The sequence below is a fragment of the Lolium rigidum genome, chromosome 1, assembly GCF_022539505.1.
Source record: "Lolium rigidum isolate FL_2022 chromosome 1, APGP_CSIRO_Lrig_0.1, whole genome shotgun sequence".
In the NCBI taxonomy this organism is placed as follows: Eukaryota; Viridiplantae; Streptophyta; class Magnoliopsida; order Poales; family Poaceae; genus Lolium; species Lolium rigidum.
Window position 1 is genome coordinate 187999932 of NC_061508.1, and position 10655 is coordinate 188010586.

The 10655-nt window shown below is 45.2% G+C and overlaps 1 protein-coding gene across 2 annotated transcripts; it reads right to left on the reverse strand.

Annotated features, from left to right (window-relative positions):
- Nucleotides 1-3553: 3553 nt before the first annotated feature.
- Nucleotides 3554-9603, reverse strand: LOC124682841 (afadin- and alpha-actinin-binding protein-like). 2 transcript variants are annotated; one of them, XM_047217451.1, is made up of 15 exons: nucleotides 9559-9603; nucleotides 9424-9467; nucleotides 9199-9316; nucleotides 8702-8799; nucleotides 6179-6275; nucleotides 6011-6100; nucleotides 5816-5878; nucleotides 5641-5718; nucleotides 5470-5535; nucleotides 5314-5391; nucleotides 4715-4825; nucleotides 4434-4511; nucleotides 4201-4320; nucleotides 3954-3997; nucleotides 3554-3876 (listed from the first exon to the last, which is right to left on the reverse strand). In XM_047217451.1, the coding sequence occupies exons 1-15, from the start codon at nucleotides 9586-9588 to the stop codon at nucleotides 3816-3818; spliced, it is 1176 nt and encodes a 391-aa protein (XP_047073407.1). In that variant the 5' UTR covers nucleotides 9589-9603; the 3' UTR covers nucleotides 3554-3815. The 2 variants fall into 2 exon arrangements, with proteins under 2 accessions (XP_047073407.1, XP_047073406.1); XM_047217450.1 differs by having other exon boundaries at nucleotides 3554-3879.
- Between the last annotated feature and the right edge of the window lie 1052 nt (nucleotides 9604-10655).

The window sequence follows — 10655 nt, forward strand, 5'->3', positions numbered from 1 at the left end:
CTTCTTTCCTCGGTTGACATAATCTTCCGGAGTGTACCGGTTTGGAGCCTTGCCCCTTGGCTTGAGCCGGTAAGCCGACCGTGGGGCTTGCTTGGAGGTATGCTTTGGAAGTATGCCTTGACTCGGAATTAGGTCGTCCTCGGGAGGAATCTTCACAAACATGAACACATGAGATTACAAAAGTTGAAATTAGTAAGAACATGTTTGACGAGCAACAAAATAGTCCATACCTGCGGTTCTTCGGAAGAGGAGGATGTAGGGATTTCGCCTTCGCGGCAACCTAGCAAGTTCGCTAACCGCCGCATCTTTCGTGCAGTGTTCTGCGTCATGGAACTCACGGTTACAAAGCCACCAGAACATAATTGCGTACATTCAAAGTTGGTGATCATACCTGAATGAAATGCCGCAACGGTCTGACAGGCTTTTCATCTCTGTGGCTCTGGTCCCACATAATCTCGCACTCCTGAGCTGTTTTTTTGGATCTCCTCCCGCTGTGACAAACATAGCATACACAATTGAAGCGAGCACATGGCAATCTAGATGATGTACTAGTTAGTGAGAGAATCCATTACCACGAAGTTCAGCTCGGAAGCAATAGAAGTCGATCTCCTCTCGCGAGCAAAGGTGTCGTGCTGGCTTTGCCCAACCTCATCGAACTGGATGGGGTCCTCCAAGATCTCCTCAGGATACGCGTGCTTAACTAACTCGATACGCGTGTTCTCATGGAACCACTCGAGGTAGTTGTTGAAAGCGGTGAAGTCGTGAGGCACAATCTGCTCAGGGCCAGCATTCCGTGCCGCTTCCAAACGAGTGTTGGAACGCTGCGATGTGGCCGCTATGATGGACTGGCCAATTTGTGATCTTCCTCTGCCGCTGCCTATCAAGCCTGCAAGAATCAACAAGTTAGTTTGTACCTCTTCTATCAAGAATCTTCCATCGCATGATTTCAGAAGTTTACCTATGAAGCGCCTTGTCCGTGTCTTGCCACAGTGGTGGGCACTCCTGATACAGCCCAAACTATCTCATCACTCTTTGCGGCTGGTGGTGTTCAACAAGCCACATACATATGAGTGGGCAGCGCATACGCCAGAACCGCGCCTCCTCCGTGCACTTGTGGTTGAGGTCAGCCATCCCCGCGCCAATACGGTAGTAGCTACCATATGGCTCCCATTCCACCTGCAGCATACAAATATTTAGAACATGCCAGTATAATCAATCAAAACTAGGATTGCAACTCCGCAGTGATCGGTTACACCGCTCGGCGGTAAGAGTGTCCAACTCCGCGATGTACTGCCTGTACATGACCATTGGATCGCTCGTCATCTCCGAGACATTGTCCCAAAGGTATGCCCAAGTGGGCTCCCGATCGAGGAAAGTGAGGGTGATGAGGCCATGGCCTCTCGGTGAGTGTCCTAGGCCGCCCAAGCGATAGGCGGTCCCAGCTCCATACGGAAAGTAGGAGCATGCATCCACCAATACCGCCGCTCCCAGACCTGCAACAAGCTTCGTCCAACTGCGCACACAAGACATTTGGTTAGTACTTTGTCTAGCACACTACTATAGGAAAATAGTACATAGAGCAAATCATCACCTGCCGGTAGAGGTAGGCAAGTGTCGCTGTTCCCCAACTCCACCGGTTATCCAACACCGTAAGCGCCTTCAGCCAACACCAATGGGCCAGCTTCTCCCCACTGTCAGGAAAGAGAGTCCTCGAAATCATGTACCATAAGTACACGCGGGCGTACGTCCTCCGAGTGTCCTCGTCGGCCTCTTCCGGGCATTCTCCAAAGTTAGTCCTGATCCATTCGAAAGACGCGCCGGCGGGAGCTCTCTTCTTTGGTTCTGTTGGCAGCGGAGGAGCCCTGCCAATAAGCGCCTCCATCTGCTGGCGCTACCCATCAGAAGCTGTGTTCATACACCGTGGCTCGCCCTGAATAGGTAGTCCAAGGATCATGGAAACATCCTGGAGAGTAGGGGCCATCTCGCCGGCCCTCAAGTGGAAGGTGTGAGTCTCCGGCCTCCACCGGTCGACAAGGGCGGTGAGTGCCGAGGGGTTCATGTGTGGCCCCCACGGCTTACAAGGGATATGAACGGCATAAGACCGGTAGGCCGGATGAACTCCGTGTACCTCTCGTCATACGGTATATCCGTTGTGCCATGGTAACGAATCTTCAAAGGTTGAAGATCCGTTCCCCTCTCCGTCATATGAACAGCCCGGTGCATCCTCGTCGTACTCTTCATCCAGAAGCCACACCATCCTACATGTTTACACAACCATATTATGAGTCATTCCACTAACAAAAATGAGCAACACATACATGAGAGTTCATATCCAAATACATGAGAGTTCCATACATACACACATACATTCATATCTAGGGTTCCAACAAATATTTGGTTCAAATATGAGTTATTCCATCACAAATAGTAGACATTTCAAGACATACGTACATAGAATTTGAACACATACATAGCCATTTTATATCTACATAGCCAAATCTAGGGTTCATATCCAAATCCACCAACATATCCAAATCTAGGGTTCATATCCAAATCCACTAACATATCTAGGGTTCCTACACATACACATTCAACACTTACATAGCCATTTCAACACATACATAGCCATTTCAACACATACATGTAAAATTTCATATCTATGGTTCATATCCAAATCCACCAAATCCACCAACAATAGTGGACGAATCGAGAGGGAATCGAAGGGAATACCTTGAGGAATGGAGGAGGAAGGACTTGGCCGGATAGATCCGACGATTCCTTGGTCGATTTGGTGGGGGGGCCGAAGGGAGGCGGGCGGCGGCGGCGGTTGGGGGAGAAGCAGAGAGGAAGAGAAAGAAGAAAGAGAGGGTCGGGCTGGGCGCGGGCGCGGGCGCCACACTTAAGTGGATGTGTGGCGCCCGTGGCATCGGCGCCACACATCGAGCCTCGCAAAACGGCTAAGTCCCAGAGGATTTGTCTCACGGTATGTTTTGAGCAATTCCAAGTGCATGTGTGGCGCCGTTGGGAGGGGCGCCACACATGCTGCCACGTCGGATGGGCGCACCAGCTCAGCGGCGAGGGGGCCACGTCGGCTGGGACAGTGGCGCCGGCAGGAGGGAAGCCACATGGGCATGTGTGGCGCCCATGGGAGGGGCGCCACACAAAAGGGTTAGATTGGTGAAATAGTTTCGCCAGAGGGTTAGTCTATGCTTTTCTTTCACTTTTAGGTTATTTTTGTGTAAATCGCCTTGTAATGGGTACCATTGAGTCCATCCTACGCACGTGTAAAGGGGTTAGAAAGCCCAAAGTTACATGTCCGCGTTCAAGTCATGTGTGACAACACAGAAATTGCCAAGTCGCCTTTCCATCAATAAGACCTCATAATTTGTGAACTTCTAAAAAGTCTATCTCAATTTAAATTTGACATTGAACTACAGATTGCCCTTACAGGCTGCCACAACGTAAGAACTGCAGGAGTTGACCAAATTGAGATGGCGACAGCCAGACAAATTTTATACACTACACCGCAGACAAAATAATGCACATTTAGAAGTACCAAGATAACACATCGCAAGACTCCATTCCATCAGAGATGATTAGTAGCAGCTAGGCTGTCATCCTACAGGATTACCGGTTAGCAACGGCAGATGAGACATCATACTTACTACATAGGCTGCGGCTGGACTCAATGGTGCCACGGCAGGAAGAGGTTCATCCTGGGCTATACTACGGTAGTTACAAACACAAGAGACCTCCATCACAGGCTGACATGGCCTTGCAGTCTTCCAGAACTGAAACTCACCATAAACATATCTTTAGGTATCTGCAGAGGCAGAATGAATCGCCTCACGCTCAGCATCCAGGCCACTTAACCTCCTGCTATTGCATGTATAAATCAAAGGAGTTTTGGAGTCAACAGAAGGGAACTGCAGAGAATATGTAGCAAGCCTCACCTTGGTTTATCAGACTTGGAGAAGTGCTTAGACATTATGGTCGCCTGTCAATTCAGTTCCCAAATGTAGGTTAGTACGAAGATGGCATCTAGACACTACAAACTGAATCCAAATCCATATAATACAGTGTCCACAGTAACCATTTTAGAAATGTCTTTCTGATTATGAGTACCATGTTTATACCTATTTGCTACTGAATGATATTGCTCCATGTAAATATTGTTCAGAAGTGGTTAAACACACATACCTGCTCTTGAATGATGCTTCTGGCTTCAACTAATTGAGCTTCAAGTTCAAGTTCACGCTCGGTAACTTCCGAGGTCACTTCAGCGCCTTTTTGAGCATCTTGAAGTTGTGTCATCCGTGCCTGTACAGTAAATTGTTTACCAAGCTAAGGATCACAGTGGAAGGAAGAACAGTTTGCACACTGAAACATCAACCATCAGGGTAAGTCAGTGTCTATTCAGTACTAATTCCTACCTTTACTGAAGCCATTTTTGTGCGCAAACTCTCCTCTATCTGGTCTCTGGCCATGTGAAAGGGCAAGTCGAACACATCCTGGCAGGAGAAAGAAGAATGAAAACAAGGAGAGATCTTGAGACTCCAACTGAAAAAATCATGTGACACAAGGGAAGGGATAGAATGAAGACATGTATTCATTACCCTCCTTTTCACCATTTATGCATGGCAGAAACCATGTAAATTATCAAAAGAAAAGGAAAACCAATAGTAACTCTTTAAAGAAGATTGGGCATGCATACCGTCTTGCCACCAAGTGGGGACTGCGGTGATCCTGACTCCTGCCTTCCGTTTCCAGAAACAGCAGGCTGCGCTGATCCATTTGGAGCATTGAGAAACTCACGCATATCCATCTGACATAAGAACATTATTACTCACATAAGCACAATCGTCAATAGTACATAAGTACTAGCGGAAATATTGATATGAGGAGTACAAATCTTACTACAGTTTATGCAACCAACAAATCACGGTATTTCAAAATCCATACAAAATGAGAACTCTCATAATGAATTACTCCCTCCGATCCCTTTTAATTGACTCGGATTTAGTATAACTTTATACAAAATCCAAGTCAATTAAAAGGGATCGGAGGGAGTAGTTATACTAAATCCGAGTCAATTAAAAGGGATCGGAGGGAGTATTACATTTCGCAGAACACTGAAATAAGCATAACAAATATCAGATCCGAGTAATACATATCATAAATTTCGAAAACAATATTGGTGTATATAATTCCATCATCAAATTAATTATACAGCATGAATCCTAGCAATGTAGACGCATACATACAATGATAAACAAAAGCAAGGAACGGAAATTGCAACCTCGCAATCTTTACCTGCATCGAACGTAGCAATGCCCGCAAATCAGCATTCTCTTGGACTAGCTCTTGCTTTTTCACTTCATATGCATCAACCTGAATGTGTGCGCACAGATCTTTAGAGTAGATTCAACCAACTATGTATCAGTATTACAAAAATGGTGTAATTCTTACTATCATTTTGTAGTAGTCATTATCGTTCTTTTTTCCAGTCCATGTCCCACGTTGTCGTCCTTCTTTCTGTGAAATAAAATAACATAATCATCAAGCAGAAACTTCGCTTACACAACTAAGTATCAGCAGAGCCTAGACTAATAATATTGAGAATATTCATCAGCTCGTCACCTGCAACAAGTTCATTATTTCCATTCCTGAACGGGATGATTCCTTTTTCTTTTCCATCAGTACCTGGTTTAGTTTCTCCTGCAAACAGAAATAAACCCATCCAATATCAACAATTCAGATTAAATCTCCATGATGTGTCTGTTACATATCCTATGAGAAAAAATGGAAAACATACCTGCAGTTTGATGTATTCCTTTTCTTTTTTCTTTGTTTCATGAATTTGTTGGGTGCGTACTTGCTGACAATAGGAAGATAGCAAATCAGAACAGGACCTCATCATCCCGACAACAAGAATGGTTGAAATCCTAAACTAAACACGAACAAAATGAAAATAATAGTTTTAAAGAGAATAAGGATAAGGATATTTAACCTGATTTCCAATAACCATTTTTTGAAATTCGTCGCGTTCCTGCTGCAGCTTCTCAATCTGAGCTTTCAAAGCAGCCGTATTTTTGGCCTCCTGATGATTATGGTCGATTGGGGGTTATAGTTTCAAAAGTGGTGAAGGATCCAAAGAAGAGTTGATACAAGGACAAACCGTTCGGGTCAAAGTAGCCAGCTCTCGATCTTTTGCTGCTAATTGGGCATCCATTCTTTCGATCTTGGCTTCTAGCCTTGAAATATCTGACTGCATACTGCACATTGTATAACACAAGCCGCCATTAGACATATATCGCACAGTGGTATAGCAATATTCTGTAAAACCTTCCAGATGATGCAATCAATAGCATTGATGTCACCCAACTGAATGAGCTTGAGCTCAGAATGTATATTCAAATGAGCATATAATGGACTAGTGTCCATCATACTGGCAACTCTCGCGCAGGAGTGCAGGACCTTTGCAAATTTCCAAACTATATTAATCTTGTTGCCCATTCAAATCTTAACTCCTTTCAAATACCAAGCTGGTAGTGATGATGTGTCTGCCAATTCTCTACCCTGGTAGGGAACTAAGAAATTCCGCAGTCCGCCTCTTCCCTGCCCCGCCTCTGTAGAGAAATAAAAAAAAAATCTGCAGCACTGATGTGGCTCTAACCTGCGACCTCGCGGTGATGGCTACAGTTAACTACCCAATGACCAGAATGCTATCACGTGACTTAAGGGCAAGCGTATCGTTACAAGAATCACTCTCTTGATGCTTCTGCAGTTACTGGAGCTTCAACAGATGGGAGAGCATCGATACATGGAGACCTACATACTAGGGGGGCTAGGAGAAGTGGAAATCTCAGGTCTATTGCCTGCCTGCTTCAGTTTTAGTTTCCTACACATGATAATTGGAGCACTGGTATCTTATTATATATGTATTTTTAATTTGTCCTTATCAGACTTTACTCGAAAAAATATGGTCTTGTCAGATTAGCTAAGATCTATAGTCTCACAGCATCATAAGTGGCTAACAAAAATCTAAATTAAAATAAAATAGAAAAATAAATTAAAACGAGGAGGCATAACTTTAACAATGTTGCAAACATTGCTAATTGTTAGATTATATTTACCTAATAGCAATACAGAACTAAAAATGAAGAAACGTCTTATCATATCTTTAACAGAATTACATTGATAGTGCAAAAAATGCATATAGCATCACTATAATTGTACCTTTCCAAGATAATGTGTTGCTTAAGAATGAGTGAAAACCTTATATTTAGTAATCGGGTACTTAGCTAGTGACATGCAAAAATGTATGAATGAGTAGCAAACAGACTTGTTTACATGTAGACATAGTACTAACAAAGATAGGAAGTAAATGATGCCTAAGAATGAGTGAAAACCTTATATTTAGTAATCGGGTACTTAGCTAGTGACATAGTACTAACAAAGATAGGAAGTAAATGATGCCTTACAGCACATCAGCACTGTGAAGATAATCAATAAATAGACTGTACACAAGAGGAACTGTGCACATGCAATTAATGATGACAAATGGGAAAAGACATTAAGTTGTTAGGTGCTAATAAATACACAACTATCATATTTACACTGTCGGTGGTTATATACTTAGATTAGAAAGAAAACTAGAAAATGCTAGCTATTAAAACTGCAATATGTATGGGATGATGTGGAGAAAGATAGAGATTTACAAGAAGAAAACGAACCGCCGTCAGAAGATAGAAGGAAGAGTTAAGTAGACAAAAGAAGGAAATGGTACACTTAAGGTGGTGGCACTGTTTGTTCATGCCAGATAGTACTACAATCTACAATGTAGAAAAAGAATTGTAGGATGGATGATGTCAAGGGCAACAGTCTTACAGAATAGCCAGATCTAGTTTTGATTCTATGGCAAAAATAAAATGCTCAGCGAGTCAGCATAACTCAAACTTCCACAAACAAGAAAAATTAAGGTTGAAACTCCAATGACATAGTTATAAAGCCAAACAGCAAGTACTCTGAGGCCATCTAAAGTCAAACTCAATTCATCGTGGCAAAATCTCATCTTCTTCAATATGTATGTACGTGTCCAAGATACCGCGTTTGTACGGCTCGCAAGAGAAAAGGATTCACATGGAGTACAGAATTGGTGAAGGAATTATGCGAGCAATGTACGGAAAATGAGTTATTGGTACCAATAACATAAGAAAATGCAAAGTAACAGGGGGGACAAAAAAAACAGTGTCAGGGTACGCAGAAACATGAAAATTTGCGCTTGGATTTTGCAGGACTCACAACTTCACCAGCCTATACTCTATAGTCTATACAGCCAAACTTCAGAAGGTACTGACAAAGAATGGAATGCAGTGTCCTAGGACACCTTTTGAGGTTGCATAACTCTGGCCTAATTCCCTGATGTATAACCCAAATGTTAACTAACCTAACAGAGCCATAACATAATGTATATTCTCATGACAAAGGTTAAGTAGCAATGCAGTGACAATATATGGCATCCGAGACCCAGTGGCATCACCAGTAATTAGCAGTCTGTCCTTACAGGCCATTAGTGTACAGTGTACTGTAGTGCTAAACTATACTACCTTGCAGATCTGGTGGGCAATGCATAACTAGCAGTAGGTCAATACGTCCAAGTCGTACCATCAAGCACAGATAAGAGAAATGGAAAGCTCACCGCTGCCGTAGATCATTGGTGGATTCCCGGAACTCGATGTCTCTCTGGCGCTGCTGCAGCAGTGCGTACATGCAGTTGCACGTTCTGGCAATGGATACCTGCGCCACAGACACGGAATAAGTTTGGAAAAATTCTGCTGAAAGAAGCGCCTAAAACAAAATGATTCTCCCATTGACCACCATCAAAAACAAAATGAAGTATGTTATATATCCTAAAAAAAAGGGGGGGAAGCACCAGAGTGCTTGTTTAGCACGATCTGAACAAAATCTAGACATCCACAGTTTAGCTGGTAAATGAGCACAAAGAGCGCCCCAAAAATTCCACAAAAATAGACCCACTCGAGAGCTGAGATGACACGGAATTACTAGCAGAATGGCCTGAGAATGGCAAGTTAGACCCGGGTGAGAGAAAAAACGAATATAGCCCACACAAAATCTCTGGCAGTCAGTCGAAACAGAAGCGAGTTAGTGGAGAGGCAGAAGGCGTGAATGACGGACCGGATCGGTGGCGAAGAGGTCGAGCGAGGCCGGGAAGCCGAAGGTGACGAGCGTCTGGTTGAGGTACTTGGCGCAGTGGTCGAGGTTGCCCGCGTCGGCGAACGTCCCGCCATCGCCGCTGCAACAACAGCAGCAACACGCAGGCATCAGGACCAGTCAACCACAACCAAGCCCCCATCCATATATTACACATGAGAAGGCAAGCCTAGAGACGGCGGCGCTCACCTCATGCCGACGGGCGGCGGCGGCTGGTGAAGGGCGGAGGATGCCTGCATTGGAAGGAGCGAGGAGGTTAGGGGCGTCGGCCGCGAGGGGGAGCGAGGCGGCGCGTGGATCTGCGGAGTAGGGTTAGGGTTTTACCCGGAGCTCGAAGCGCGACGAGACCGACATGGGCGGAGCGGGGCGGCGGGGGGAGAGAGATCTGGTGTGGGTGGGAAGGAGCAGTGAGGAGGTGGGGTGGGATGGGATGGATTGGAGGACGATGGCTTGTGTCGTAATTCGAAATGGTCGGGAGGGGAATGGGAGGGAGGGGGGACTGGGGAGAGGCCGGCCGGCAACGGTATGGTGGGACCGGGTGTCGGTGACCCCGGAGGTGCGGGAGATCTGGACTTCTGAAGGGACGGGCGGTGGGCCCGCAAGCAAGTGATATAGGTGTAGGAAGGGCGTATGTTTTGGTTGGCTGTATCTCTATTAAGAAAGAACTGGCTGAACGCCTGCATGTCACATTTTCGGATGGACAATAATACCCTCCCACGTCTCCTACCAAGATGATTTATCTCAACGCAATCTTGAAAAAAAAACCTGTTGTAGCAAAGAAAACGCAACTAACAAAACAACTCCAGCCCATGTCACGTTACACAAAAAAAAAACCTACGCGCGGAACAAAGAAAACACAACAATAATACCCCCACGTCTTTATCCTACCAAGATGATAGCACACATAAACTCTTCGGGGCCTAATCTTTACTATTAAGGTGAAACATGTGAATGTGTGGTGGTGTCACACTTTCACGCAACTACAAAAATACCACCGTAACTCCTAATCTGGTGGCACTCGCAATGAATGTCTCTACACAAAAATAGAATATCCGATTAATGAGGAGATCCGTATCCGAGATAACAACCGCCTAATCTTCTCCACGGATTCACAATCAGCCGCAACAGCCTCCACATGTACCACAGGCGACCAGCCTCCACATGTAGAGACCCACATGTACCACGGGCGACGCCGCCATTATCTCTCCGACCTCCCGCCGTTCCGTCGGCTCAAGCATCCACATTAACTCTCGCCTCTGTCGCCGCATCCGTCACCACCGTCTTCAAGACACCACCACTATCGGCAAGAAGCTAGCGGACCCACATGGAGTGGAATTTGGGAGCACCCATCAACATTATCTCGCAATACATTCCCGAGCTCACGTGCGAGCATGCGGAATCCCGGTAGGCCCTCACCATCA